This window comes from Silurus meridionalis, chromosome 21 (assembly GCF_014805685.1).
Source record: "Silurus meridionalis isolate SWU-2019-XX chromosome 21, ASM1480568v1, whole genome shotgun sequence".
In the NCBI taxonomy this organism is placed as follows: Eukaryota; Metazoa; Chordata; class Actinopteri; order Siluriformes; family Siluridae; genus Silurus; species Silurus meridionalis.
Genome location: NC_060904.1, coordinates 16,776,412 through 16,791,541, shown reverse-complemented (window position 1 = coordinate 16,791,541; position 15,130 = coordinate 16,776,412). Strand labels below are relative to the sequence as shown.

The window sequence follows — 15,130 nt, the reverse complement described above, 5'->3', positions numbered from 1 at the left end:
ATAAAGGCCAATGGGGCAGGGGGATAGTTTTTCCCCAAAATAGAAAATAAAAATTATACAATTTGATTTGCTTTCTAGCTTTTAAAAAGTCCAACATTTTCGATCAATTCTTGAAAAAACAGCCAATGATCGTAACATTATAGGAAAAAAAAAGTAAGAGAAGCACATGAGTCTGAATAAAAGATAAGGGAGAGCACTTGAACCTTTCGAAACAATCTCTCAGCCCATCCTCAGGAACATTAAATCTGACACCGTTACACGACTGATAATGCACAATCAAGGCCAATTAGGAACATTTCCTGTCTTGCACAGATATGCTGTGATTTTACTGTCATGAATAAAGCTGCTGCTGGTTTGATAAATGAAGACCATCTAAAGTTAAATTCGGGCCTGAGGCATTCCATCACTCCACAGAGGTGTGTAATGAGCTCACGCAGCGCCATCAACACAATCTCCGATCTCTGAACTCCAATCGGAGGCAAGACGTACAGTCGCGACACACGAGCGTTAACCAAACACACCATGGCGGTGGAAAGGAGAAAATAAATGGCAGACAGGAAGATAATGTTGCGGCACATGCGCATGACGACACGTTAAAACCGAGCGCACACACTTTCCTGGTGCATTTCTCTTCTTTGCGATACTAGCGTGGTAATTCAAGGCACAGTCTCTTATTTACTTAAGCCGTCTGCCCTTTTTCACTTACATCCCTCTTTCCTTTGTGTAATATTCAATATTTCTATTTAACGTTTTAAAATGGAATATGTGCAGCAGCTCGATTATGGGTGAATAATGAAACAGGTCAAAAGACAAGTGCTCATCCAGGCCCACCACTTCCAATTATTTTTGTCCTGCCGAGCTAATTGGGGGCTTATAATCAGAACGGAGCAATTATTCGACAGTAATAGACGGTGAATGGAAGCACCAATTGTCACGATTATACTAGTTGTGACCCCTATGTCCTTCCACACACAGGATAACCAAATCCCCCCACATACACAAACACACAATTACAGACGCTCCCTCACCTTATGAACAAGTTTACTTTTCGTTCATAGCATGAATTTGTTCGTGAGTATTTACTTTGTTCGTTATTGACTACGCATATCTCCTAATGATGTAAGAGCTATAAATACTATTAAATAAACAAAAAATATACTAAAACAAATCGAAATACTGTGTACAACATTTTGAATTAAGTAATAAAAAAAAATAATAAAATGTCATTGGCCCGAGTCCAGTGTGCATCATGTGGACTTGTTACGGTCTCCTGGGAAGGTCTTCTGGAAAGAAATTCACTTGATTTTTTTTTTTTGTGGAGATCTCTGCAGATTCATTCAACCACAAGGGTGTCAGTAAACTCAGGTACTAAAGTAAGTGGGATGAGGAGGCCTGGGTGTGAAAATTCCTCCCAAAAGGTCTTAAGTTTGGAGCTCTATAGCAGTAGATCTTCCACTCTTACCCATGTAAAGCATTTCCTCATGGAGCTGGCTTAGTGCATGGGCATTGTCATGCTGGTTTGGACCTCCGAGTTTGTGGTAGCAGGTTGGAGAAGGATCACCTGTGACTGGGAAAGCCTTTTTGTATTTTTGTCCATCATTGTATGAACCATGATCAACCTAGACCCAGAGTCATCATGCTGTGAAAATTCACCTGCAATAACATCGCCAGTAAGCAATGAAAGGATGGCGGCCCACTGGCGTTACGGCTGCAATAATCTCTCCATCACGCTCTTTCGCTCTCAATAACGTGTGTTTATTCGGAAAGGTCAAGCGCCCCATTGTGTGCATTCACTCGCTCACGGATGAATGAAGCTCAGTGCAGCGCCGTCACCTCACACTTGTTGGGTTCATAATCCAGAGCCAGAGGAACACAATCAACTCATGTAGATGATTAGACTTGGGGAGAGAGAGCGAGAGAGAGAGAGAGAGAGAAACCTGTGTTTATGGTCAACACGAAATTCCTGACAGGATTCTCGTTATTAACAATAATGACGTGGATAATGATGCATGTGTATCAGGGATGTGCATCTGAGGCTCTCGCTGCATAGCCAACGATATGATACATGTGAAGCAGCTTCCGATACGATTCACCCCATAACAATGCAGTGCGATCCGATTTCAAATCGACTCAATGCGATTTAATCCAATGGAAAAAATTCGATGCTCTGCATTTCAGTATGGTGCAGAAAGTTCACATCAATTTACTTAAGAACCTTCTGACTTATGATTTCACGCCTTTTTTGTAGTGCAAAAAGAAAGATACAGATGAAATAAAACCAGACGTTCTTTTTCTGTTGTGTCTCCAGAAAGTTACAGCTCTACCTCTGCCATGTAAATCTGTATTCTATGTGACTCTTGGGACACGCCTCGATCTCTGTAGTGTTGTGATAAATTTATCTCAAATACTGCTCACAAATTATTGGTCACTTTCTACTAATAATTCTATAGAAACACATTTTTTCACCCGACGCGAATATGTTTAAAAAGATGCGTCCCGATACACTTTTTTAAATGGATGCATCACATCGATAAGCTTTACGCCGATGCACCACTGAATCTTACCTTCCCTAATGTGTACAGTTAGTGGGTTTGATTGCTTAAACAAATCGAGGGCTACATAACATATTGAACGTATTGGAATATCACAAGAACTTGTAATAAATAAAAAGGCAAAGTTTTATGGGGGACCCAGAACACAGAATAGGCATGTGATGGTTATTTGGTTTTGTGTATGCCGGCAAATCCACGCCTAAACCCTGAGTACTGAAGCTGATGCATAAGTAGGAGTCGTGAGGGGAAAATAAATGTACCTGCATACTCGCCTTAAACTGAAGAAAGCGAATAAAAATCTGTATGCACAAGCAAAATCATTCCCCACACCCAGGAGCTGCTTCTTCTCTTAAATATCGCTTCTGCTCACACAGATTTTTTATTTCCCCAGCAGTGGGTGGGACTACGTGGCTCGACTGTGACCTTAAATGCACTATATAGAAAAATTATTGGGATTTTTCCATGCATTTGTGGAAAACAGTGGAATTTTCACAGCATGATTTCTTTTCTACGCCTTTGTTAGGTTGCAGCTGATCATAGTTCATAAAATATATAGAAATATTTTAGGGACAGCAGACTTTTCCAGTCATATGTTGTTCTTTGCCGAACTGGTACCACATACTTGGAGGCAAACAATTGTATCTTTGGATGTGGTAATTTTACATTTTATCTTCACTTGAACTAGAAAACCCAAAACCTGTTCCAGTATGACAATGTCCATGTGTACAAAGCAAGCTCCATGAAGATATTCTTTACGTGGGTTGGAGTGGAAGATCTCCTGCTATAGAGCTCCATTGAACACCTTTAGGATGAATTTGAACCTCAACAAATCTTCACAAAATCTAGTGGAACATCTTCTCCAAAGAATGGGGGTTATAACAGCAAAAGGGACTAAAGGATGATCATAAAGCATACATCAGTCTTATGGTCTGGTGTCCACAAACGTCCCCAAAAACCCACAAATGAGACAAAAATGGGAGATTTTCACACCACTTGTTAAATTCTCAAATTCTGATTGGTCAGAAGTATATATAAAGGCCACACTGATGTTGACTGATTACTGATTGAGGAAACATTTATTAAACATCAATGGAAGAAGTCTCCACTGCTATTTTTGTCTTATTAACTTAAAAATAGAGAATATTTAGCATGCTTGAGAGCTATTATTGAAAACTTAATGGAACTCTGTACATGCTGGTAACGGTTGATTGTATCCCCATTAGTAGACACTCCACAACCTAAAAATGTACTAGCGTCAAAACGGCAAACTAATTATTTATTCAGAAAAAAAGAGACCACCCACAGTGCTAAGAAGTAGGAAACAAGCTAGCGTTTCACCCACTTCATTAGAAACGCGAGCCTCTAGAGCAACATACTGGAACACCAACATGCTTCGCACAGAGCAACGCACACTGCCACAGCAAGCCCATGCTGGTGTCCAAGCTGAAGGAGGAAGGAAGAACGATAAAAATAAGGATTGCATGTTTACTCCTAAAGCGCCTTGGACACAGTTCATTTAACACAATTAGGGTGTTTGGGAAGGAAAAAAGAAATAAAAGCAGGTTTGGGTGAATTAGAAAATAAAGTCTCTCTCACTGAGAGGTTATTTTGAAAAAGACGAATTTGAGTGTTGGTGAAAGAAAAAGGAGGTCGGGGGTGCGATCATTAAAGCTGGCAGAAAAAACACAGCAGCTTCCTATCAATAAAATCAAATCACACAAAGTTTTTTTTTTAATTCTCTCCAGTTACTCACTGGACAAGTTTCGAATGTGAAAAAGCTGCAGATTGAACCTGCATCAGAAGGGTTTCAGCACCGTTCATTTGGACAGCGACGAGTTCAATGTAATTTCCATTTCAATGCTTTAATTTGTTAAAAAGTTCTTTACATCATGGTGCATTTCAAAGAAAAGGCAACTGTGAAGACCAAACACAGAAATAAAACGTGTATATATGCATATGTCTTCTTTTTTCTGGGGTTTTGTGTGTGTATTTGTAAAGATATACAAGTTTCGAAAAAAGAAAGAATTTATTTGTGAGAATATAAAATCATTTTAATGTTTTAATGTTAAAGAGACAATAAAATAATAAATAAAGAAGTAAATATGTAATGATCAAAAGGTACAGTCTCTGAAATATCTTTCTTTAGGATCAGTAAAATTGCAATACTGCTACTTATTTATGACATGTTGTGGTGTGACATTTCACTTCCCCAACAAACTGTGAAGCCAATTCATTATTGAACATTTAGAAAATAGGTGTGGAACATAAAAATATGGCATCACAAGGACTTTGGTTTCACTGCATGGCTCAGCTCCAGCTCTCTTCATCCAAACTGCAGGTAAAATCTCTCTCTCTCTCTCTCTCTCTCTCTCTCTCTCTCCACCTGAGGCACCTTTCTGCTCATCCTGATGCTGTACTTCTAGATGGAGTTCTACTCAATTGGAACCCAATCACTGCTGATATGGATGATTTCCACACGAACTACAGATCCATGAGGTTACTGCAGAAAGTTCAACTCAAACTACAGTATGAAGATAAATTTGAACTTTAAAAAATTATAAACACTATAAGCTATAACTGCCTTATTAATACAGTTACCATGAACAGTTTTGCACTCGAGAGTCCATCAGTAAACAGTTTAATATTTAAATGATGGAACTATAAGAAATCCGGTGTTGAGGAGGAGGTTGGGTTAACAGTTGATCCTGGTTCTTGTCAAGGTTTCGTTCTTATACCATCTCAGTGTCGTCACTAGCTCGCGCATTAGACACACACTTACAGGGACAAATTTCTCCACTAAAGTTTGTTTGTTTGCAATCTGTTCATTTCTGTAAAGCAGCTTTGAGACAATGTCCATTATAAAAATAAAATGATGGTTGAGCCTGAAGCTGAATGTTAACAAGGCGGAATTGATCTGCCTAAAAAAACGCTGTCTGACGCTCGAACCTTCCATCAACATCCACACTGCTGCTGTCGGGCAAAAATAACACATTACGCTCTGTCCTGCAGCTTTCTTCTGCATGAGGAAACGTTTCGCTTTCACACGATCACTTTGTGCTGGACAAGTCGTCCCAAATGCACACTCCTTAAACCCAACACGCACCACACACAAGGCACAAAGCTCCAGATCTCCTGAGATTCCAAAGCTACCTAGAAAATGTTCACTTTACTACTCAAAACCTAATGTACGTCATTACATGAGCCATGTGGCAGGAGGGGTCAAAGTTCATCCCATGAACTTGTAAAGCAAAAGCAAACTTACTTTTATTTAATGTATCTAATTAATTAAATAAATTAAATAATTAATAACAATTTATAAATACATAAAAAAGAACTTGGTATTTCTAGATGTTTGTTTAAAACAAAATAAATAAATAAATAAATAAATAAATAAATATGAATAAATACAAATACAAAATGAAGACCAGGTAGATATTACTAAATGTGTTTTTGTTTTATATTTAAATAAATAAATGAATAAATAAATACATAAGCCATACATTTAAAGGAATAAAAACACATAATTGAAAAAGACAAACCAATATACAAACCAGTAAACAAAATAAATTAGATTTTTTAAATAACTACAAACAGCAGCAATAAAAAAAATAAGTGCAGGTGAAAAGAGAGTGTCTTTCAAAAATTAATGAACAAAAAAAAAACAGACAAATAAATGCATAAATATTGACTTGTTTTGTTTGTTTATATATTTGGCAAATATTTGAGAGAAATAGGCCTTTTGTGTACATAAAAAAAGTCGTAGATCTTTGAGTTCAACTCATGAAAAATAGGGACAAAGACATAAGTGTTGCGTTTAAAATTTTGTTCAGTGTAGATGCTGCATGTATCTTTTGGCTACAATTAGCCAAGGAGTTGTTCGGTTCTTGGTTCTAAAAGTTTGATGCATTGTACATGTGTATTTAATTGTGCAATAAATGCATTTAGGGTGATTTTTATACATGAAATGGAGCTCTCAGAAATGTGTCCAAATTTGTGGACTGCTCTAAGAATATGTCTTACTCATCCAGTGACTGTAGCTGAAGCAGGAAGGAGCTTTTCAAAGCCCGAACTAATCAATAGCCGAGACGTTGGGTCATGGCGTGGTGCACCCAGGGCCTCATTCAAGCTAAAACCACCATTGCCGGTTGGTGGCATCTACTTATCACCAACACACAGTTCAGCATCAGTTCAAAAGCAAGCAGAACATTTTAAAAGGAATAAATGATGAAACTCCAGACTGGAACTCACCACAACACCAGTGGCCATATTTATTTTTTGAAAAAGGTTTTGGGCTCATGCTAATTTTAATAGATAGCAATCAGTGTTTGACTCATTAATATGTGCTGAGAGATTAAGTTTGATTAAGCAAAGAGTTGTGTGATAAAAATGATAAGACATCATAACCATAATAAATCATAGTACTTGGATACCTAAAGTTTAAAGGGACACTTTTGCTCAAGTGTATCTTTACTCTAACTCAGCTACATGCTTTCTGTACTTAGTCCACCACTGCTCGAGAGTAACGCACAATTAAATCCTTCAGTTTCAATGTGCAGATCGTTAAGTGAGTTCTGTTTACCAAACAATTCCCTCAGTACTGTTCCTTCCAGCAAACCAGTGATTCTTTAAGAACGAATCCTGATTCACATGAGCGCCTGTTGCTCATGATACACTATATAGAAAACCTTACCTGGATAGGCTCATTGGATGAAGTAGCACTGAAATGTCCCCTGTGCTTGAACTCATAAACCCAAATCTGTTCCCACATGACAATCCCCAGCTCCAAAAAAAGCCAGCTCCATTAAGATCTGCTTAACATAGGTTGGATCTATATGGAAGATCCTCTGCTATAGAGCTCTGATCTCAAAACGATTAAACACCTTTGGGATGATTGCGAGCGATGACTGCACCCCAGGCCTCCTCACCTCGCTGAATTTTCTCAAATATAAAAGAAAAGAAAAGAAAAGCAGCACAAGAAAAAATGCAGAAAAATCAACCTCTGCTTATTTGGATTACGTCAATCTGAGTGAATCATGTCTCCTCTGATCTCGGTAGTAAAGTCAGTAAACAAACATGAGTAAGCAAACTATCGTAGGAAAAACTTTGAAAATGCAGCAGGCTCAAAGATCTGTCTACAGTTACAGCACGAAACGATCGCACGTGATGCCAAAGCGACGTTTTACTGACAATAACCAAATTAATGGATGTTTGGTAACAATGCTGACACATTGTGATGATAGAAGATGTGCCATCGGGCTACTATTAAATCCAAATTGTGTTCCTCAGTCACTGTCTGGTTCGTTTTTGCAACCCAAATGGACCAGCGCCGACTTCTGAGTCTAGTTAGGTTGTCGAGGCGCATCGACAGAACCAACCTGCCATCCCTCCAGGACCTGTACATGCCCCGTGACCGGAAATGGACTTGAAGAATCATAAGGTAAGCCTCAAACCCCTGAGAGTCTGTTCAGAATATTTCCTTTTGGCAGGTGATAAAAAATACACCAAAATAACTTTGTCTTGACATCCAGAAAGATTTTAAACACCTTCCCATAACCTTATTCTCTACTGGACTTTTTTTACACCATCTCTAGTCCTTTTATATGTGCAATATTGTACCCATGTGACATTTTTCATCTAACTGGAAAATCACTGCACTATTATGTCACCAATGTGTATTGTTTAATTTGCTTGGTCATCTAGTGTTGTGTATTCATGGTTGTATTAGTCTATGTCTTGTTCAGTCCAGTACTGCTGTACAATTGCCTGTATGTGTAAATGTAAATCTGATTCTCACTCTGAATAAAACACTACAGGACATGCCATCATCGGAAAAACAATTAACGAACCCCAACCTCGCTCGAGATCTCGGTTCCACTCCAACACCAATCGTTTTCTTTCAGCAGAGTGAACGGAGTTCAAAGTCAGAGGAACTGAGTGGTAATGATCACACACCTGTGCGGAGTTTTAACAATGGCGAAGGGAATAAAAAAGAACGAGCAGAGAGAAACAAACGAACGGACTCTCAGAGAGTTGTGTGTACACGTGTGTGTGCTTTAAAACACTGAAAAGAAATAGTGAAAAACCGGCAAATATTTAATCTGTAAAATGAACATTTTTGATTCCTCCTCCCTGAGCCGTCTCAACAAGCACACTCAAAATATTACATGTCTTGTTTAACACAATAATGCCATGTTTTAATTGTTTATAAAGTGAAATTTCTTTTTTTGTTTAAAGTTTCATTTTATGTTAAAGAGAAATAAAACAAGTTAGTCATTAGCGCTAATTTTTAGCCGCTGCGACTAAAATGCTTTAGTTTGAAGGTAATAAGCCCAAAATTCACTGAGCATTACAAAGCACTGGCACTCGTTGCATCCTACTATAAATGCCAAAGGAATACTTGAAGTGGCACATCTTTACCGATAAAAAAATAAATAAAAAGCATAAACTTCTCGATCCTCAATGTAGTGACAGTGGAGACTCCTTCCATGAATGTTGAGTGAAAAAATCCTTACAGAAAATTTGCATTTTGACATCAAATAAATGAAAATAAATAGATTGATGAATAGATAGTAATCAGTAAGATGTTACTATAGAAAAAATTCAAAATGAGCACTTTCCGACCAATCAGAATTGAGAATTTAAACAGCACTGTTGTATCACTCCATCCAGTAACTTTTTTTTTTTCCTTTTCTAATCGAACTGACTCATCTCCTCCAACCTGAGAACTCAAACAATCCTTTGTTTTGAATGCATAATGCATAATCCATCCGTTTTAAATAGTTTTCATATGTCGCATATGTGCATTTGCTCGCAAATTAAAAGTTGGCACTAGGATCGTCCGGTTAAAAAGCTGCTACATAAATTGACAGATGTTGTTTAGAATTAATGTTTCGGTTTATTGGAATTTCAAATTTGTTTCGTTGCGAACGCTAATGAAAGGTTATTGACTTCAGCGAAGGAGAAAGACTACACAACGTGCAGTTCGCCTTTCGCGGAATCGCGATATGACGATAATAAAGTGCGTTAGAATTGAATTTTCTTCGATTTTTACATTTTAAAATCATGACACACACAGGCAGCCTGCTGAGACAAGACATTACCCTCATTCAAACAGGAAGTTCGTACAACATTTATTAGGTGAACTGTTCTTTTGAAATGCTTATCTCTAGTAAAACAGGCAGAACTGCAACATTATAACACAGTGCTGTTGAATTCACTATTCTGATTGGTCGGAAGTACAGGATGTAACAATGCACATAAGTTGTGGTTTGGTTTAATTCCTTAAACCAGCTTCATAGTTTGATCAATTTCTGAATAAAAGGCAAACATTTTTAATATAAATTTCTTTGAACAAAAAAAATCTGTGATTTGAGGAAAAACCTTGATGGAAACATCTTGTGTAGCATCATCAATGGTATATTTTTCCACTGGAATTCAAACTACAGAGTCAGCTAAAATGCCAGATTTCTGTTTTTGAGCACTGTAGATCACACTGATGTGTCTATTGTCCACTTCATCTACTGGAAAGTCTTTAAGATAAAGGGATTTATTCTTTAATAAGCATTCCAATTTTACGTTTTGGCTATTAATCTTACATTAAAAATATGACTGACATAGTGACTGATTTTTGTGTAATGGCCTTTGATACTTATGGACAGAATTTTCACTACTCGTCACAATCAAGACATTTTCCCACCACAAGTCTTCAGAACAGAGATCACATATTCCAATTTCTCTATTATATAACAAACTTCTGGGGAATTGGGAAATGTTGCTTATAAAATTGAAATGTCTGGAACAGTGATTCTAAATTTGGGGTCCAAGGTCCTCCAAGCATTCATCACATGGCTGTTTTAAAACCTAAACTTAATATAAGCTATTATATTAAAGACAGATTTTAGATTACCCTATTTGACTTGATTTGAACAAGCAACCTGATTATGGTGTAAACTCGAACCCATGTTTTAATGGTGGAAGTTTCAGGAAAAGTGAAAAGCATAAATTACAGCTTGCACTCGTGTGAATAGTTGGATGATGTTACAAAAGAATCTATTAAATGTGTTTTATATGTAAAGGTGGTACAAGTGACTATATTACATGTTGTTCGTGAATAAATTAAGACTATTTCAGTATAAGAGAAATAAAACACCCAAGCCCATGCTTTAAAGTCATCTTTGGAGTAACTCCACCCCTAAACACGTCACATCACACCACTCTATCACTGGTCTATTCACACACATGCACACATCTACTACTATTTCAGCTGTTCCATCATGTGCTCTATGACTAAGAGCAAGGTCATATCATGCAGAAGCCGAAACACCTACATTCGAAAACTATAGAGAGTATGTTATATGGAAATCAACACTGCCACCAGTAAAAATAATAATAACTGGATTAATGTTGGATTCACAATTTATTTTTTCAAAATTAGGTCCAATTGTGTCAAGAAGTATTCGATTTGTATTCACTAAAATAATCACACGTATATGATGAAATATTCAAGTGAATATCAGTTGGATGACCTGCTTCAGGTCACGTCTATAAAGACGATCACACCCAGCACAGGATTTACAAACTGAATCGGCTGTGTTTTTCAATGTGACAAGAAACAATGTAGAATAATCATATGAGGCAGAAAAAAAAAAAATCATGACTGTGTGAATAATTAAACTTGTAAAGCTTGGCCTTGATGCCAAATATTTGGTTGAGGATTTTCCAAAGATGATGGAGACTATGGTGGAACATGCACAAGGTAAAGAAGAAGGTTTGCACCATGAACAATTCATAATTTAGATCTAATAATGGGGGTTTTAAGCAGATCAATGAAAGAATGAACTCGGGTGTTTGACTTTTCCGCTGTCTTTCCAAACCTAAATAACACTCAAGTCGTATTTCACGCTCCTGGGTGGACCGCGTTTTCATGCGCATGCGCAAGAGCGCAACAATTTACTCCACCAGCTGCCCGATTTCAAATTAAGCTGGTCCCAATCCTCCATTTCTAACTTATCTATCTATCTATCTATCTATCTATCTATCTATCTATCTATCTATCTATCTATCCCCTTTCAAACTTTTAAACAGCATTTATTTTTTTATTATTTTTTTATTATTTTTATTTAAGATTTATTGTTTTTCGGGTTGGATTGCAAACCCATTTCTCGTTCTGTGCTCAACTTTTCTCCCTCCAATCACCCCAGGTTTATTAAACGCCTTAAAACTCTGCCATGTTGAAGAAAAGCAAATCCAAACCATAAGATGGAGTTTATCATCCACAATGCTCCACAAAAAAAATAGTAATAATAATAAATAAAACGAGTGATTATCAACGCAATAAAGCGCTGCTTTGGATGGATGAGGTTTGAATGAAATTACTCAACACTGCAAACCTCTACGCATTAAGCCTCCAGCGCGCGCCACAAAGCGTTAACGCGTTATGTAGTCTGGGCTTTCAGAGATGCCTGATATCACTAGCAATGCATGCAACAAATATAATAATACAATTCAATTATATACATATATTAAAAAGTAACGCATCCCCAACGCCCCCAAAGGATGAACAGCAGTATATATATTTTTTTTCAGTGATGCGTAATGACGCGTTATAAAGCGCAGGACCGCTGGGGGGTTTCGGCGCCCAAAAAATAAAAAAATAAATAACAAAATCAGCGCCCCGGATTCCGGAGCCGCGGCGGCGGTGGACCGCTTACCGTGCGCGCGGGTGCACATCAAAGACAACACGACGTTCCAGATGACGAATCCGCCTTTGATCCTGGCGCGCGAGGAGTCCCGGACGCATCCTCCGTCGGAAAGGAGTACAAATCCACCGTGAGTCTCGGGCATGTCGGAGCGTCTTGAAGAAAGAAGGGGATGAAGAAAAAAAAAAAGCTGAGGTATGTTTTTATCCCTCCTATCCTCCCCCCCACCCCTCCACCGGCACGGTGAAGCTGGTGCTCGAGCGGGGGCAGAGAGCGGCGTTACGGCGATGCGGTGCGCGGGACGCGGCGACGGACCAGCTCAACCATCTCGCCCGACGGTGGAACGGAGTGGCAGCGCGCGCGCGCGCCTCCGGAGGAGCTCCTCGGCACGAGTCGACCACCCGACTGCATGTGGGTGCCTCTTTTTTTTTCTTTTTCAAATTGTATTTTTTTTTTTTTTTTTTACATCAGCGCTTAACACTCATACATTCTCTACCGCACACACACTCGCACGCACTCACACGCACATACATGCACCCACACACTCATACACGCAGACACAGCACGCAAGAAGAAAAAAAATATCTCCAAGGTCCGATTCACGCGCGCACACGTCTTTAAGGAGCCCGAGGAGCACGCGCGACTCGGTGCGTGGCGTGAGAAAGCGTGCAACTTTTTTTCCTCCTAGCTGCAGCTTCTGTGGAAGTCCTGCTCGGAATGGAAATCGAGTTGGCATCTAAAAGCGTGCTGTGAAAATGTGCGATTTAGGATGGAGTCTTCTGCCATCTATAGGTTATACAAGCAACTCAGACACGTCTCTCTCTCTCTCTCTCTCTCTCACACACACACATATACACACACACACACACACACACACACACACACACACACACACGCAAATTGCCTCCTAGAAGGACCAAAATTCTTCAACCTCAAAGTTTTCCCCAAGTTCACATTCTCCTATCTCTAAGAAAACACCACCCGATGTTCTTTGCTCATGAGTCGAGATTGTGGTGCACATAATGTTCATGAAATCACTGGAGCACCAGTGTGGCCCAACATCAGCAGAGTGTCCAAATTTTTGGATTATAGTCTTAGGAGATCTACAACCACATGGGAAAGCTACACATATTCTGGCAATGGTGACGGAGAAAGAAAAAATACAGACAGGAAAACATTTTTGACCTCAAGGCACTATTCCATAATCTCAAATGACTTTATAAGAGAGGAAAGAACATCGCTCATAATCTCACACTCCAGTGCTCATGTTAGTTCTCTCTCTCCAGTGTTCTGTATTGGTTAAAGACTATAATCACACTCTTGATAATAAGGATGGGTTCCCTTTTTGAGTCTGGTTCCTCTCAAGGTTTCTTCCTCATAACATCTAAGGGAGTTTTTCCTTCTCACAGTCGTCATGGCTGCTCATCAGGGATAAATACATACCATTCACCTTCACTGTAAAGCTGCTTTAAGACAATGTCTTGTAAAAAGCGCAATAGAAATAAACTTGACTTGACTATCAGGATCTTTATCCTACAATCTGATACGGAGCACACGCACACACACGCACACACACGTAATCTGTTATTGAATGATCTAACATGCTGTGCAACATTTTACTGGCATTTCCTATAGTGTGACCAATAAGCCGGCTTAATATAGATGTTGAAGAACAACATGATAGATATGATACATTCTTCAAAAAAATGATAATACATTTTTTCAACGAGAAAGAACACACATTTTGCGCCAATAAGGAATCCTTCAGTTCCAAGTAAAACTCTGAGATCTCAAACTACCAATGAGCATCTATAGAATTCCTGTGAATGCTTGGCTTTAATGTATACTGCAAAAATTATATCAAAATCAGAATCTTTTAAACTTAGGAAACAAACTTTATAAACCAATAACCATTGTAAACTCCCAGCTCAGCGATAGCTCGGATGTTGAACTTCTAAATGGAAGGTCATGATTTTAAGTCCCAGTGCCACCAAGCTGCCCTGCTGGAATCTTCAGCAACCCTTAAGCATCCCTCAACTGCTCAGTTGTATGTTGCCTGGGATAAGGGCGTCCGCCAAATGCCACAAATGTAAAATGTCCTTTAGCTCATACCTCTAGGCTCTAGATAGTGTCCACTGATGTGGAGCCTCTTTAGAAAGTCTCCAAACAACCAAATAATTAAGCTAACCAGGAACACTATTCAAATAATAAACTAATATTCAAACTTTATTTTTCAAATCCCACCTAAAAGGACCAAAAAATTATAATTTGCTCGTCTCCCTCTACAACCCCTAACACTTTCAAAAAAAAAAAAAGGTACTGTAGAACCAGTAAACAAACTCGAAGAACAAATATGCCTTGAAAAGAACCCTTGGGAACTCTTACTGCATGTTTGAACTCTACCAAATTATCCTTCAGTGCTATTAGTTGCAACAGTCTTTTAAGCAGAAAAAAACACCTTTCTAAACCAAATAAACCTTTAAAATGTCACATCTTGTTACTCTTGGGAACCCAGGAAGGTTTTGTGAACTATTTTAAATACCTCCTGAAGAATTTGGTCTCAAATTAGCACTAAACTCGAAGGTTACATTCTGATTTAAAAAAATAATAATTCTAAAAAATGAGGAACTCGTAAGGGTTCTTCAGTTTATCCCTGTGGGGAATAAAGTTTATATAAAGAACCCTGAACCCTGTCTTTTCCTAACATAAGGGTTTCATTAGACCAGTGCCTCCAACCTTTTGTACACCATGGAAGAGTTTCATTCTAAAAATATTTTGGTGAATTGGCTGGTGGGGGAGGGGGGGTGTAAGTTGAGTGTATGACATTTGGTATATATCAAGTATATGACACTCTCAGTTGTGCTGTTTGTTGATTGAGTG

At 38.5% G+C, this 15,130-nt stretch overlaps 1 protein-coding gene across 1 annotated transcript in view; it reads right to left on the bottom strand.

Annotated features, from left to right (window-relative positions):
• The window catches only part of csmd3a (CUB and Sushi multiple domains 3a), a 232,042-nt gene extending 219,065 nt beyond the window's left edge, over positions 1–12,977 (bottom strand). The window contains 1 exon segment of the mRNA XM_046833559.1: positions 12,263–12,977. Coding sequence (XP_046689515.1) covers positions 12,263–12,395 — 133 coding nt within the window. The 5' untranslated portion in view covers positions 12,396–12,977.
• Positions 12,978–15,130: the final 2,153 nt, after the last annotated feature.